Source organism: Electrophorus electricus, chromosome 19 (assembly GCF_041902795.1).
Source record: "Electrophorus electricus isolate QZ-2024a chromosome 19, ASM4190279v1, whole genome shotgun sequence".
Lineage (NCBI taxonomy): Eukaryota > Metazoa > Chordata > Actinopteri > Gymnotiformes > Gymnotidae > Electrophorus > Electrophorus electricus.
This window is the reverse complement of record NC_137515.1, coordinates 3,305,001-3,321,781: the sequence shown is the minus strand read 5'-3', so window position 1 is coordinate 3,321,781 and position 16,781 is coordinate 3,305,001. Positions and strand designations below refer to the sequence as shown.

Sequence of the window (16,781 nt, the reverse complement as noted above, 5' to 3'; positions counted from 1 at the left end):
CACAGCGTCGAGCCACAATGGCCACTGATTTACCGAGGAGGCCCTACCAGGGTGAGAGAGGGACCCTTTTAGCCGTGAACGGCGTGTTCGGCTGAGGGGCCCCGTGGTTGGCCCTGGCTCACGGAGGAATATGCACCAGGGAGCTTTCCTCCTCACTGCCTGTCAATAGCCCTGAGAGCATGGCTACATGAATAATATATCTTCTGGCATTTGCCGTCGGGGGCCTTAAGAGGGATGAAGGGACCCCGATGCCAGTCATCCACCGTGCAGCGTGACAATTGTTCTCCTCAGTTGTCATGGGGATCCTTATTTATTTATTCCTTCCTGGGGTTTTTTTTTTTTTTTTTTTTTATCAGGACAGGGCTGGGGGGGATAAGGCGGGAGAGCGAAGCGTTTTGTGGGAGCAGGCCTCTGGGAAAAAAAAGAAAAGAAATGAAAAGGCAAAAGCAGGCTGATCTTAGAACATATTCCTCTCCACTGCAACTCCCCGTCATGCTCCTTTGGAATTAGCGCTTTCATGCCCGTTATTCCCTAATTCCCGTATATACACCTTCACTATCCAGGATGAGCCAAGAGCTATTCCTGGCTCGGTCTGGTTTTTTCGTTATGGTATCGCTCTTTCATACACACCTAGACAGAATCTCTCTCTCTCTCCCTCTCCGTCATACACACAAAGCGTGACATGGAAGGACATTCTGCACATGTGACATATACCTGTGTAATTGTCCAAGGCCATGGTGCTCACCCTACAGGGGAGAGGCAATTGGGGTGAGAGAGGGGGGTAATCTCTGAGGTTTGCCCCTCCTCATACCAGCATCTACTACAAGATCTCTGTGTGAAAAACGCATGCGCTTGCTGTCCACCTTCACGGCTGTGTTGTATCCCCACACGCACACACACACACACACACACACACACTTCTCTCTTTTATCTTCTCATTCAGCTGCAGCTGAAACTAAAAGCAGACAGCAGCGGAAAACCGTGTGTGATTCTGAACGAGCGTCCACTGACGCACGCCAATCGGGGAGTCTCGGGCTCGATTGTGCCGACCAGAAGTGAACGCTAACAGCGTCCCCCAGTGGCCAAGGTTGGGTACTAACCCCCCCACCCCCACCCCACATGGCTCAAGGCTATTATTCAACACTGACATTTCCCAGCTAATCAATATCTCATCATTGCCAGTCAACTCTGCCCAGTCCAACTCCCTGGAAATAGCTTGAGCACCAAGTGCACAGATGTCATTGTGTGCATGCGCACATGCATGCGCATGCACGTGCCAGTGTGTGTGTGTTTCAGCAGGGAGTAAGCGTCAAAACACACATCAACTCTTTCACAGTCATTACAAGCGGCACATTTACATATCAAATTGTTTATTAATTCAATGCATTATCAAATCCACCATAGCTATCAGAGACATTTACATCTTGATAAGATCTCCTCGGGCATGAGAATGGATCAGGGAGGATTTCGAGATGCTCCCTTTTCTGCGAATGCAAATCGCCCGGGTGAAACGTTAACAGCCGCAAACAAAAAGCCCACACGAGCGGGCCTCAAATCGCAAATAGTCAAATGTCAGTCACAGTTCATAAGCTAATCAGACTAGGGAGCTCAGGAATAAAGAGGGGGAGAGAGAGAGTGAGAGAGAGAGAGAGAGAGAGAGAGAAGCAGAGAGCTCCTCTTTCAGACAGATGCTTCTGGAAGACAAAGCTACTGAGGAAGCGACTGATAGAGACAGATGAGATGATTGGGGGGGGGGCGGGGTTTATGGTAAATATGAGGACTATATAAGGTAGAAGATAAAACAAGTCACTCAAAGTCATTTCCCCTCCATTTCCCACTCGCTCACATATACAGTTACATCTCTGAGCTGCCTGTCAAAGTGACTGACAGCTGCTCCCTTATCGACTATAATACCAAACAAAACAGTTTTACAGTCCAGCCTCCCCTGTCAAAATACACCAGCTCTCTTCGGTAATTACTCACAATGTGCCTCCATCTTGCAGTCACCGTTTTCCAAAGAGCCCCCATCCAGAAAAGCAACAAACATGTTTTGATATCTCTGGAAAAAATTTAACTTGATAGTATTTTTTCACCTTGTTTGTAAATATTTTCTGCTACATTACAGGCAGTAACAGAGTAAATGGTTAGTCAAACAAAGGCAGGCGTGCAGGAGCCCCTGAATTTCCATGCAGTCATTGTTAATGCCGTCTCTCCCAACGCACAAAACTTGAGCAGTTCAGTATTTGCAAGAGTCGTTCCGACCGGCTCCAACTCCCAGACATTTCATGCCTTCTTGTCCATGTAGATGTTTTATTCCCATGTGTTGACCCACGAAAGCTACAGGATGAGGCTGCCATGAGCACAGACATGAACAGCATTGTTTGAGAGAACGAGCCTCCGGTCCCTCACGCTGCAATTCTCCCCGCAACTCCTTCCACTCACAGCCCTCAAGAGCATGGCCACAATCTGAGGGATTACACAATCCCAGGAAGATATTACGATCACCCCAATTATGCTCCGTTTAAAGGCAATAATTCGTAAGACAAAAGTGGCGTGTCGACTGCGCTTCAGACCAATGAAAGCTTCCTGACAAGTGATTAAAATTATCGTCGCCACATCCTGCTTTAGCGTCTGGCTTCCTCCTCGTCTGTTCTCTTGCTACTCTTGTGTTTTATTTTTAAAATACATGAATATAATCTCTTCTTAACAGTGTTTCAGACCGTCCTGTCAGATGTGTTCCTCAGCTCTTGAACTCTGCTCAAGACGACGGCACGGCGAGCGATGGTCAGGAATCACTTCGTGGAGAAATTGTACACGTTTCCATTAAGTGCAGTAATTGGGGGAGACCCAGAGTGTTCCTGCTCGTCCTCATTTTGTCTAAGCAATCGACGAGATAAAGACACCAGCAGCAGGAAAACTTATTAGGAATTTCAAATGGGTGCTTTACATTAGACAAGAATTCTCAAAGCAAGGAATACGCAAGAAGCATGTGATTTTGGAGGACTGTCGGGAAGCCTGTGAGGTCAGACGACCGTCCGAAAGAGTTTTTGAAAGGTGGAGGCTTTTCACCTGGAGGCAACGGTGCTTTCTGTTAAAACGCTTCCCTCTGCCCCGCTGATTCCCAGCTATACGAAAGTGAAGGAGCTCATCACAAAGGCATCAATAAAGTGAGTAAATGTGAGGTGTGGGTGAAGGGCAGAATAAAGATAATGCTTTGATGGGTCCTATAGATAGACAGACCTCCCATTTCGCAGGTCATGCATCGATCTGCCTGCCTGGCTCGCACGGGAGAATGTCAATCATGTGATCCTGACCAATAGCATGCCTGCGCTCTTGCCACTTTAGGGAGGAACCTCCTGTGTGATTTTTAAAAAAAATGTTTAAAATGACACTGCGCAGACATGCTTTGATTTGATTAGAGCAACGCAGCTGTTTGAGGCGCGCGGCCTGTCTCAGGGCGGTAAACGATGGCGCTCCTTCTCCGTGCTCCTGGTGTTGAATGGGACTTCTGGCAGGCCGCTCCAAGCGCGCAGAGCGATGCCTCTTTAATGGGGCCGAGCTGTCGATGAGGACACTACGTCCATTGATCTTGGCCAGGGCGGAGGCAGGCAGAGGACTGATGTGAAGGGGGGGGGGGGGGGGGGCTAGGATGGCAGTGAGTTGATCAGATCACTAGCAGCCTAGGCTTACCAGGGTATGCTAGGCTCAGTTGGCAAAGCCCACCCTCCTCAAAACCTTGGCACCCACTTTACAAGTGGAAAGCTAAATGCGGTAAAACACGTACTCCCCCTACTCCCCGCGCTTTTATTACCGTCCGTCCACATGAGTGGCAGAGAGGATGACATTTTGATCAATTAAACTCCAGCCCACGCTCAATTGGAATCATTTACACTCCAAGATCCGTGCCAAGAGTCGAACAGGCTGGGGGAGGGTTGGGGGGGGCTTAATTACCTGCCTGAGAAGACATTTTCAAAAAGAAATATTGAAAGCGATTGGTCTCGTGCCAGGAAGAAACCCAGCTGAGATTTGCGGCAGCGGAAGCTTCGTCCACGGCCTGCATACTGACGACAGTGCACGTGTTTGCTGGCAGCGCCTGGTCAGCGCTTTCAACCTGGATGGCCAGGCTGGCTGGAACACTGGGCCCCCTACTGGACTTGACCATCTATGCATTTCAATATAGTTGTACTGTATAGTTAAATAAGCACAAATGGACAATTTAGGTAAGGCACTTGAACATTTTTCAACTAAACTTACTAAAATGTGACATCCCATGCAGAAAGGTCCCAGTCGCCTTTAAGGAACCGAGTTGGATTTTTTAATCAGACTTCAGGTAAGATTATGGCAAGCGTTAGGTCCTCTTTGTCCCCCTCCAAACCCAAAGTCATCAATCCTGGAGATGGGACACAGCTCAAACACAGGATTAAGGTGCATAACCCATAACATTACTATCTACTGACATTGCCAAGGTTCTCTCAACTCATCTCCAAATTTCCAACTGATATAATTATGACACCGGGAGCATTACGATAATTATGATATTTCTGACATGACTTGAAGGCATGGATCAACAACTTCTCTCATGACGACATACCTCTTTGGCCAAGAGATAGAGGGCAGCCTCTGGGGGGCCAGCATGTCCCGGTGGTACAGGGAGCAATTTTGCTACCGTCATTTGAGCCTTTTCTATGTGGCCCTGCACAACATTCCACTCCACCAAATTCCATAGTGAAATTGCAGTGGATCCGGACGTCTCTGCAAAACCTGAGCCATCGGGAATCAAGGCTAAGCTCTCATCGACCATTGTTCCTCCATCCTCGGCACCGTGGCAACCCAACGGGCTTATGGGATGTAAAGTCTCCACTTTCTCTCTCCCCCCCCATCTCAAATCCATCCCTCTCATCGCCATGTTTATAACCCATCTCCCCGGCAAAGCCCGCACTCTTATCGCTGGGATTGCCTTTGCTGTCGATAGTGTGTGAACAATCACGGCTTCCATTATTATGGAGGTATTTCTCCAGGTGCGGGTGGATGAAACTGAGCACCCAGACGAGTGCTTTTCTACCCTCAATAAGAAAGGAGGTAAGGTTAATAAGAAGAAGCAGGACGAAGGTCATTGCTTTCAAATGACAACAAGCCCAGTCGCCAATATCTCCTTTGTTGGCCGAAGGCGGCGCGAGGAAAACGCGGATGGGGAAAAAGCGCCGCCCCCCCCCCCAGAGGGCAAACGCCACAAAAGCACTTCTCGTTTAACCCCTTGGCTTTGCAAGCTTTCTTTCAATGGCCTCTTTTCAGATCGGGGGCTAGGACGGTGACCCTGGGAATAAATAAGATCTGGCTCCTCACTCCAGACGGAGCGTTCTAGGAACGAGAGCTTTGTCCTTGGCACGGACGGGCAGGGAGCCGTATCGGAGGCATGCCCAGCGCCGCTAATAAAGGCCATGTTTTTATTTAATGCCGACGAATTCTCCGGAGCAGCGTGAGGTATTGGTGCCATGGCTTTCTGAAAAACATGACATATTGCTGTTTTTGGGTTTGTTTGTTTTTAAGTAATATTTATAATGGAAATCCATCCAGATAAAACCGTGCAATTATGTTCAGCACCGTTATTCATTTCTCGATGCAGTTTCGGGGGAAAAAAAAGAAAAAGCGTGTAATACACAGGAGCAGCTCTCCTCATCATGGCCTACTGTAAACATCAGCCGTATACGTTACGTGTTGGCACAGTGCTACCATTATTCAGGTTCTTGTTCTGTTTCTCCCACTTCACTGTCCAGGCAAATGAAGTAGTGCCACAGGGGGCAGCCCGCGAATTGTTGGGTTTTATCATCCTCTGCCATTCACTGCTGCAGCACATCCATTACTGAGAGAGAGAGAGAGAGAGAGATCTCCCACGCTCACGTGTCGTGAGATCGGTCGGCTGACAAACATGCCCTCGCACAACGTAGTGCCCCGCGCCGCCGTGTTACAGCCGGGGGAGAAGCACCGAAACGGGTCCTCCAGCCCATCCATCCTGCCCGCCTGCGTGTCACGGGTAATCTCGCACCCTGTTTGTCATGTTGGCCGGCACGGCGAGAGGCATCATCGCTCTTGCGCGGGCCAGACAAAAGCGGACAGCGAAGGTCGACAGCAGGGCCATTGGGGGACGGGAGATACTGTCGGCACTCATCTAGAGTGAGGTATGGACAGTGAGATGGAGGGGAAAAAAAACAAAACAAAAACACATGGACGCACGACCATGATCCCACCTAGGGAGCATCCCAGACTGCAGAAACCTCAAGAAACCTTGGGTTTGTAGTTCAGTGGTGGAGATTAGCTTCAGGTTTCTCACAGATTTTACACTATATTTACATGCACATGGCTACAGAAGAGCACCTTCATTCCTCAGTCACTTATAAAGCCTGCAGTCCGTGTATTTGTCTTCCAAAAAGTGCAACTTTCCGGCGTTTGACATCCTTCGTGTGATGTCATGCTCCTGAAACACAGCCTCTGGTGCCATCTGCAGTCTGCATTGGAAGAATCCAACTAGCCTCATGCTGCTCCGTTTATTCCTAAGTGAAGACATTTTTTGTTTCTTTAAATGATTTACTGACCACAACTCCAAACTGTGGAGCCAAATTTGAGGAATCTTTACAGCAAACACCTTGGGTGAGCTGTTCCAAATAATAAGATTGCAGCACCCCCTACTGGCAAAATGGAATCCTTAGCCTATTTCATTCATTGGGTAGTACAGGAAAGGCGGGGGTGACATACTGGCAACATGCCTGTCGTCTAGGAGACTTTCTTATATCTTTCTTAAAAGCCCCTTTATACTGCCACTGAGCTGATGGTGTGTGCTTCTGGAGCCTTTGACACTGCCAACACCAAGTCCTTGATCTGGTCTCTCCAGTCTTGCCTTTTCCGTTTCTACAAGGATTTGTGCGCCACTGCAGAATGAAAACAAATTCCACATCCACTTCTCTTTTGACCTGGTTGTCAGATAGTTGGGGCTGGGGTTTGGGGGGGGGGGGGGGGGCTGTTTGAGATGCGCATTGTGGAAAGATATGATAAAACAGCAGTACCTCCGGAGGCTCGAAGGAGCGCCGATCAGCCTGGGCACAACCAAAATGGATGAGAAACTGGGTCACGCACCAATCTGGCAAACGGAGCGCAGCCAGGAAGTCTAGCTGATAAAGCAGTGGGACAGAGGAGAGGGAGGAGCTTGGAGAGTGTGATAGAACTCCTCTCCTCTGCACCGCATGGAGCCCATAAATCAACCCGGGCCATAGTAGCAAAGTGGCAGGCAAGGTGCTCGAGGCTAGCCGAGCCCAGGACCCAGACTCAGGCAGCGCCACCACTGTGGTGGTAGTGGCTGTGCCCGGGAAAACGATGGAGGGTGAAAGATTTGAAATGAGAAAAGGGAGAAGTCCCACTTGGTCTCATAAACAGGTCACATTAAAGAACATCACATTAAAAGAGGGGCTTGTTCAAAGGGCTTGACTTAAGCCGCAAAACATTACCCGTCACTCCTCGGGTACGGAAGGGCTGAGTTAGAGAAGGATGAGATCCATTTTGATTGCGAGTAATGAGTGGATAAGTTACTTCTTTTGTAGACGGCCGAACACTATGTTCTCACGCGTGTTCACTCCACCGGTTATTCCAGTGGCACAACAGTTAGCATGAGAGATTATGTACGTACAGTATTACCAGGGGATCATGACAGACAATAGCCAGAGGGAGAAATGAAGCCAGAACCCATGAATTAAACACCAGGGATCAGAGCTGGGATTTCTAATAAATTTAGCCAATCACTTCAACCTAATTATTTTGTCTGATGGCAAATGTGAAATGTAGCTAAACCTAATCCAGTGGAGGGAGAGCATAAAAAAAAGAGGACCAAAGCAGGGCTTTATTTCACATGACAGACAAAATTTACAGCATTTGTGTAAATTGAGAAAAATGACTGGAATATCTGAATAACACTAATGTAGAATAATTGGTTTTCCCATGTTGATAACTGTGTGGGGAAAACAGACATTCAAATGCTTCACTCGAGACAAGCATATTAACCCATTGCTACTCACAGAGGAAGCGACTGCCCTGCAGAAAAGAGTTGACAGTGTTCCAAGCGTGGAAGAACACATGAAGCTGGGCAAGAGAGAGACCAGGGTCAAACACGCAAAAAACGGCTTGGACAAAATCAGAAAAAAAATCAGAGGGTTGAGCTCCGCTATGTTCATGTCTCCAGGGGCAGGAAATCAGAAAGAGCAACAGGCAGGAATGAAAATGGAAATAAAAAACTCAATTAGGTCACATGGATGCGTGTTGAAAACAGCGGTATACAGGATAACTACTCAACGTGAACTTAACGACAAAGAGGAGAATTATTGACAGCCTGGCAAAACTAGACAGGCTGCACTTTGCTTTGTGTGTCAGGCACTAAATATACTACTCGCATCCAACAATCTGTTCACTGCTGCAACACAGCTGATCACGGAGCAGCAGTGCAAAGAAAATTGGACCCAGAATAAAAGAAAATTGGCTGCCTTGACAGAAAGAGAGTTTGGGGGGTGGGGGAGGGGGGCGGTTGGAAAAACAACTGAGGAGAAAACACCCAATCAACACACACAAAAAATGCCACATCTACTCCAGACAGGAAACAAACGACTGGAGTTCTGAGTGTCAAGGGCCAAGAGAGCAAAACAGTCCAGGTGTGCTTCAGCTTTAGGGTCATGGTGCATGACAGGAAAGCTCTCCCGACCTTAAAAGAAAACACACAGGGCTTGGAGGCAAGGTAAACAAAGACTTTGAGAAAATGGAGAGTTTCTTTGTATTTTTTATCCTGGGGGGGCTTCACATTTCATAATAGACAGGAAATAAGATATAACCACTTTGACCTTGACTATTTACCAGGTTTTAAAAGAGGTTGTTTTATTCTGCAGCTAAATTTTCAACTACAGGCCAGCATAAAAATCACCTTTTTACTGTAAAGGCAAAGGTTAATACTTAAGAAACATACTGCAATATGCTTTGCCAGTCAGGGGCTCAGACTATAGGCTGGTATCTGGTTTGAGTATCTTCTCAGTGCAAGTATTAGTCCAAGATGCTTACTGAGGTAGGCAATCAGAGATCACCAGAGTTTGACTGGTTAGATCCTTCCCTGAACTACAGTATACTTTCCCTGTAACATTCTAAATAAAGAGTAACAGCAATTCATTGATAACATATGGTTACACTAATAAAGATTTGAACAAGTTTGTTTTTTTTCAAAATCTTACTATGTATTGACAGCAACACATGGAAATTATACCATACAGAATAAAACTGAACAGCTACAAGAGAAGCATCTACAAGTGATCTCTAATAAACATCTGGACAGCTGATGTGATGATAAAATATCTGGTGAAACGTGAAGTTACTGGTAGTTGCAAACCTATTCCCAATCTCAAGCTTCTGCATTTTGTGTTTGTTATTCTTGTGCATCACTACTCGGATTCTCTACACATGGGAAGAACTACTGAACATTAGAGGAACATTACCAGCTGGTTCAAACTGGTTTTTAATTCCTGGGATCTAACCACAGATATTTTATGAATTTCAGATTGGGAAGTATGCAGGAATCACAAGCAGGGTGTGCGGGGGAGGGTATGCCCATGAAGCGTTCTCCCCTGCTAGAGAGCAAGGGGAAAACGAATGGGTTGCTCTGTTCATCCGCAGAGCAAAGGCGTCCATGCACTTTTACCTGCAATCGTGCTGGCTGATGTGAGACCATTTAGCAACAAAATGGACAAATTTCCACTCCTGATGAAGACAGAAAGGGCTATTCCCGTACTGTAATCTTTTGCTTCACAGAAGCTTGGCTCCATGCCGACATCCCGAACGTTGCTGGTGACTGCGAGCTTTTTGCAAAGGAACTATGATCTTTAAGGAGGGGAAACGAGGCTGCCTACAGGAGATATGTAGTGTCAGGAGAGCCATAACGTCAAGAAGAACAAAGATTCAGCTGAATACAAAATTATGTAACAGTGACATAAAAGCTGTGTGACAAGGACTGTAGTCTACCATAAGATACAGACAAAGCTAGCGCTAGTAGTCAGACATATTGAATCAGTTTCTGAACCTATGCAGAGTACTTGCCTGCTTTAAAACTGCTGGCACCATCCTGGTCCCCAAGAAAAGTCTCAAGTCCCACGTTTGAATGACTATAGACCAGTCGCACTCACCTCTGTGGTTATGAAACCATTTGACGGACTGGTTCTCTCCTACCTCAAAGTGTCCTCTGAACATCTTATGGACCCCTTACAGTTTGCATACAGACCTAATTGCTCTGCAGAGGATGCCATCAATATGGGGTTTCACTACCTGCTGCAGCACCTACATAAGCCTGATACCTGTGCTGGGGACCTGTTTGTGGACTGTAGCTCAACTTTTAATGCAATCACTCCTGATCTTCTTTAGAGCAAACTGACCCAGCTTAACATTCACTTGCCCAACTGTCAGTGGATTACAAACTTGCTTACCAACTGGAGACAACACATCAGACTGGAGCCTCACCTACCCGTTTCTCTTCGTTAGCATGTGGGCACCACAAGGCTGTGTGTTGTCTCCTGCTTTATTCCTTGTACACTAATGACTGCATTTTTGGTGACCAATCTGTCAAAATCATCACATTTGCAGATGACACCACAGTGGTGGGCCTCATTACTAATAATGATGAATCCCACTACCGGGGAGGAGGCTGGCCAGCTTATGTCATGGTGTACGATCAACAACCTGGAGCTCAACACGAACAAAACACTGCAAATAATAAACTACTGTAAGAAGGCTCACACCCACTTCCCCTAGCAATTAGTGACATCACTGAGTGACATCACTGTCACTCAGGTGGAATCATTCAAGTTTTTGGGTACCATTATCTCCAAACTATTGAAGTGAGACAACAATATCATCACTCTAGCCAAGAAGGCACAACGAATGTTCTTCCTATGACAGCTGAAGAGTCTCTATGTCAGCTGAAACATCCTGGTTCAGATTTATAGGGCTATTATAGAGAGCATCCTGACCTCAGCCATCACCGTCTGGAACAACTTTGAGTCTGCCTGCACAAAGGCTGAGCTACAAAGGGTCATACGCACAGCTGAGAGGGCCATCAGCTGCCACCTGCCCTCTATCAAGGATCTATACAGCTCTACTGCCAGAAAACATTCACAGAAGACCATGGCTGATTTCTCCAACTCAGCCCACAGCCTCAACTAAAGAGTATTAACACCAAAACCACACCAAAATGGCACATCTTCTTAATAAATCTTGAACTCTTGCATTGTATTAATGTGGTACCACTGTGCCTTTAGTATTGACTACTTGTAACCCAATTATGACCTGCTGATGCCTAAGTGCTCTTTGTATTGATCAAACATACCGCATAAAATTTGCCTACTGCGAACTCTATAAACAATCTAATATTCAGCACTTATTTATTGAATCACACTATTATTATCTTAGTGTTGCATATCGTACTGGGTATTGTAGATGGATTGCTGTATTGCATGGAGAACACCAAGTAAAACTCCTAGCAGTGCTGAAAACATCTAGAGAGAGACAGGGAGATGGTCCATGACACGGCAGAGGGGCCTTGAGATGAGTCTTACAAAAATGCTACGTTTTATTTAACTTTTTTTTACGTTATTTTAGACTTCTCAATGACTATTTAATTACATTGCTAAATTGTTATTAATTAGCCTACTATTCCTGTTTTGAGCCCATTCCATCCTCTTCTGCTCACTTGATCTTTCCCTACTTTTACTTTTCGTTTTTTCCCCCCTCTGTGTAGCATATGCACACTAGTCATAGTGATGTCATTATTACATCAACAAACTTGACTGCAAAAACAATAAAAAGGTACCACTTCGCCCAACTTCCATTACTTTGGGTTTGGCCAAGCGACAGTCTTCAGATGGCGTGCAGGATTTGTATGCTGTATTCCTCACAAATTAGGTAGACGAGGAATCTTTCTGCACATTTGTGTGCACACGATCTGCTGATATGCTACACTGACATCACGCGCAAATGGCCCTAACAAAACAAGCTAGCTACAACCAACTAAACATACTTTTGCAAAAAGTGCAAAGCACTAGTGTTGCAGTGAAAGATGGAAGCAGTGTACAATATATCGATTAGGAATTATTTAAGACGGGTATAGCAGAACAGGACAGTTCGCTGTGAAGCTAAATTTTAATCTTCAGTTTTGCAATACAAGTAAAGACCACCAATATACTAAGGCAAGTGCAAGGGAAATGTATAAATATATTTATGCTTGTACCTAAATTAAAACATGATTTCACTGTACAGTAAATAAGCATTTTTTTTTCCATTTAAATCAGGTGCGAGATTAAATTATATTCTAACCATAAAACCGTCCTTCATTTTTTAAATACACATTCCTCGGTTCTACGGCTCAAGTCTATCTCTGCCCAAGTAATAAATGTTTTTTTGTTATTGCAGGGGGTGGCGCCTCGATGCTGGCTCAACATCGCGATGGAAGATAGCGTCGTTTTATGTCCAGTTCCTAGTACGTGTAGCCACTTTGGCGGGAAAAGGGCATTCTGATTGAGGTTGCCGCAGCTGCACAGCCTTTCAGTACAAATCGCCTTTTTTTTTTTTCCCCAACCGTTGCTGCCGTTCAGCCAAGCAGCACATGTAACGGTCGGATTCAAACGGCTTAATTCGAACCGATATAACGGTAACTTGGCTAAGGCCAACCTAGATGGGTTAGCTGGTGTGTACACAAACTACTCTTCCATTACAGCGTTAGATGGGGTAAGACAGCTCTACTCTACACCAAATAGGGCCATTTCTTCGATATGATGCGTTGTACATTTTAAGGTAATACAAGTTCTTGTTCAAGCTAAAATTGCTGAGTGCACACAAATTTCCTCATAGTTTCCATTAGAATAAGACAGCTGGCTAGCGCCAGGGATAACTGTTAAAAGCAGCTCAGTTTTCGAGTCAGGGCGAAACAAACAGGCCAACTATAAAAATAAATAACAAACGTCTTACCTTAGTGTGTTTCCGTCGGAGAGCCGTTTACCACATAATAATCAGCTAGTTAACTTTAACACTTGACATACCAATATGGCTATGCTGTGGCTTCAACGTTATCATTAGCAATCAAGTTCTGGATTGAGAGCAGCTGTGTAGACAACGGACGTAATGTAGAGGAGTTTTCTTTCTTTCTTTCAAATAAGTTACTACATAGCGTAGGAGTAGAAAGAAATATCAGAAAGACGCTACCAAGCAGCACTTTACAGTTAACAGTTTAAAAGTGGGCAGGTTGTTCAGGCATTGACGTTCAAGATGAGGACAAAATGACTGACAAGGTGGAGGAAGGCGAGCTGCTTTATAGACTGGGACACACAATTAGAGCTGAAACCTGCCAGACCAAGTCTCAGCATAAGAAATAAAAGTATAATGTTGAACAGATACATAACACTCAAAGGTGCAGCATTTCAAGAGTGCTCCATCAGGAAATACTTTCACTCTTTGGTTAGACAGAGAAATTATATTAAACTTTAAAAGGCCGAAGCACAGATTAACAGAAAAGTACTACAAGAGTTAAACATTTCTTTTTAAACGTAATTCAGCACAACTTTCAAAAACAAAAGTTTGCAGCATGTAAACAGCTCATACATGAAAAATCTTAAATGGCACAAATAAATAAATCATGGGTATTGCAGAGAGCACTTCCCTGCGCGTGCAAAGCATGCCTCTATTTGGGTGGAGTTCAACTGGCTAGTGCCGACACGGCTGGTGGAGGGTGGGGCGGCCGCGCGTGAGCTTCTCCATCAGTGGCTGCCCAACCACGAACACAGCCCACGCTGAGCCAGCAGCCAATTCACCGAAATCGTCTACACCAGCATATAAATATAGAATATATATATATATATAAATACATAAGATTACAGCCTTTGTTGTTTAACAAAAAAAAATCTGATGCCCCAAAATAGCTTTTGTCTGATCAAATACATATTTGTATAATCAGATTTATATATACACAAGCATTTGTTAATAGTAGCAGTGATGAATGTAATTTGTTTGATTAATTAACGCCAGGTGAATACAGACCTCCTCTCCGGCCTGTCGCCACATATGCACTAAAGGCAGGCCACTCTGAGTGCCGGTGACCTGGGGACAGAAGCCAGGTGAGTGATGCGGAGATTTACACCTGCTCTTTAGGCTCCAGTGAGTCAGTCTCCCCTGCTGGGAAAATGATTAAAGAGCTCCCTCCTGTCCAGAGATAGCCCCTCGGAGCTGACGCAGACGCAACTTTAGACCAAAACTTTCCCCGCTGCTCTCCGAGCACAGGCGCGACACACATGAAACTTGGATAAATATGAAGGTCTGATCTCAGGGGGCAAATTGGGGCACAAGAGCACTGCTTTCATTTGGAGAGCAAGAGATCAAAAGGGAAGGACATAAAGGACAATCACAATGCGTGTGTCTTACCTTTATGATTAAAGCCACTCCTCGTGTTAATTCCTCAAGTGCTTCTCTGGCCTCGAGGGAAAACTCCTCTCTCCCTGTGTCATCAAACAAATGTCACTGAGGGACTGCGGTTATGACCGAGACTGAACAGGCCCAGATGGGTCTCAATTACAAAGCACATACAATACATCTGCAGTGCCAAAAGTCCTGGGGACAGTGTAATTATAAATCATCCTTGCTTATTCAATATGGAGTTCTGATCACCACAAACAGCAAGGATACATGTACCTCAAAATAAACCGTGAATATAAAAAATGACATTCTAAACGCATGTCCCTCATTTCGTGTTGGATTAAACACACATGTAAACAAAGATAATTTTACCGATAACATTCCTGACAATTCTGCAGGCACTAGGTCACATTTTACCTGGCAAAGGTCTGACATTTTCTAGCATGACTTCAGATGCTTGGAAGGGCAGCGACACAAAATCTGATCTGTGAATATAAGGGAGCATCAACAAATGGGAATGAAAAGGGAGAGTGCAGTTTAATCCAAATCACGTAGGAAGCGCAGACCGTATCTGTCTGAGGGCGCTGAGGTTAACCGTCACATAACCACCGTAGTCCACATATCTGATCTGCACGTAGTTGGAGTTTTTGTAGTGCTGGATAACTTGAGCTCTCCACCAGCTGCCGTCAACAGAGGGCGCCGCACACAACACCCCCGCTGGGATGCGGGGGTGGAGTAGGGCATCAAGAAAGAAGGGGAGAATTACTTCATGAGTGCAGAGCTCTAGGTTTGTGTGTGTGGTAGAACAACTAAAATGAGCTAGGTGTAAGGGAAAGTAGCTGCCCACATGAGAGGCTGTGTGAAACAAGACCTGTGAAGCATTTGATAACATGAAACACTGCAGGTGAGAAATGACAGAGTGTGTGAGAAAAGGAAAGGGAAGGGGGCCTGTGTGAGAGAACACATCAGCCACTGAAAACACATTGTGTGTGTGCGCACGTGTGTGGGCACCTTCCACAGGCGCGGGGAGACTGGGGCAGCCTGGCCGAGAGTAGCAGAAGAGCATCTGTTCTGCGAGACCCTGCAGGGCGTAGTAGGAGGGGTGTGTGTGCTGCTGCACGAACAGGTAGTTTGCTGCCTCCACCCGCGGCACGATCACTTCCACTGTTCCTTCCTGGGGGAGGAGCAGCTACACACACACACACACACACACGCCTGATCTCATCCTCAAAAGCAAAATGCCTTTATTTTATTGCAGCTGTCCCTTTGTCTATTGGCAAAACTGGTGGATAGAAACAGTGGCTGAGACAGCCACTCACCCAGGATGTGATGGGGAGAGAGGGGATGGCGGCCAGCTGCGTGCCGACGAGCCGGTTGCTCAAATCCAAATCTTTGAACTTCTTCTTGATTAGCGCAAGCGCATTTTCTACCTGCACCTCTGAGCCTGAGAGGGTCAAAGCAACATCCTTGTAATTGGTAGGTGTTCTACTGCCACCCAGTGGTTGATGGATCATTACAACCACTGTTTTTCTATCCTGGCAACTAGATAATCAGAGTTGTAAGGGTGAGGTTTTTTTAATCATCAGCCATCAGCTTATGCCATGTTGTACATGGTGAAAGGGTTAAAATGTGGCTGTGTAAATATGTTAAATCAATGTATATTAATAGGAACAAAATCAGAATTGAAGAGTTCGGGACTGTTTGCCTTGCTGTCTAAACAAAGCCCAAAAAAGTTAACATTCATTAGTCATTCATAAGCAAGGCTCTATTAAAGCAAATCAATAAAAACAACCTGCAGTTATTGTTTTAATGATCACACTTTAGCAAACGATGCTTATGGCACTTTCTCACAGTCGAAAAGGGACATGCAGTGTGGGTAGGAAAGAGGAGACAAAGCCCAAACAAGCACCGCCCCCTCGGGAGCCAACTCACCCTCTATATGACAGATCTGAAACTCATGCGTGTAAGGCAGAGTAGACAAATAGATTTTCGCTCCTGAGTTTCGCTTCAGGAAGCCAACATGCTTCCCCTGCTTTCCAATTAATCGCCCAACAAGGTGCTGCAAAACAATGCAAAAACAATTTAATAAAAATAACAGTATTCGAACGCCAAAATCATCAGGTATAGAAAGTGCTGCCTGCTCTCTTTACAATAGCAAGAGGGTGTTGGCTATCTGAAACACCATGGTGTATGTGTTGGGCTAATGAAGATGACTGCACAGACTCACACCCCATCACCCACACAATGAGGCCTGGCTGCATCTCCACTCACTAACCCATGGCTCAGTGTCTTTGGAGGGGACAGTGAACCGG

General features: G+C 45.7%; 1 protein-coding gene across 2 annotated transcripts in view; it reads right to left on the bottom strand.

Moving 5' to 3' along the window:
• Positions 1-12,550: 12,550 nt before the first annotated feature.
• akap1a (A kinase (PRKA) anchor protein 1a) overlaps positions 12,551-16,781 on the bottom strand; it is a 7,199-nt gene continuing 2,968 nt past the window's right edge. The window contains exons 4-11 of one of the 2 annotated variants that reach the window (XM_035535752.2): positions 16,402-16,528; positions 15,789-15,913; positions 15,481-15,658; positions 15,036-15,186; positions 14,887-14,954; positions 14,479-14,552; positions 14,098-14,157; positions 12,551-13,880 (exon numbers count right to left, since the gene is read on the bottom strand). In XM_035535752.2, coding sequence (XP_035391645.2) covers positions 13,818-13,880; positions 14,098-14,157; positions 14,479-14,552; positions 14,887-14,954; positions 15,036-15,186; positions 15,481-15,658; positions 15,789-15,913; positions 16,402-16,528 — 846 coding nt within the window. In that variant the 3' untranslated portion in view covers positions 12,551-13,817. Of the gene's footprint in view, positions 13,881-14,097; positions 14,158-14,478; positions 14,553-14,886; positions 14,955-15,035; positions 15,187-15,480; positions 15,659-15,788; positions 15,914-16,401; positions 16,529-16,781 lie in introns of those variants that run through there. The other variant, XR_014118763.1, reaches the window with a different exon arrangement.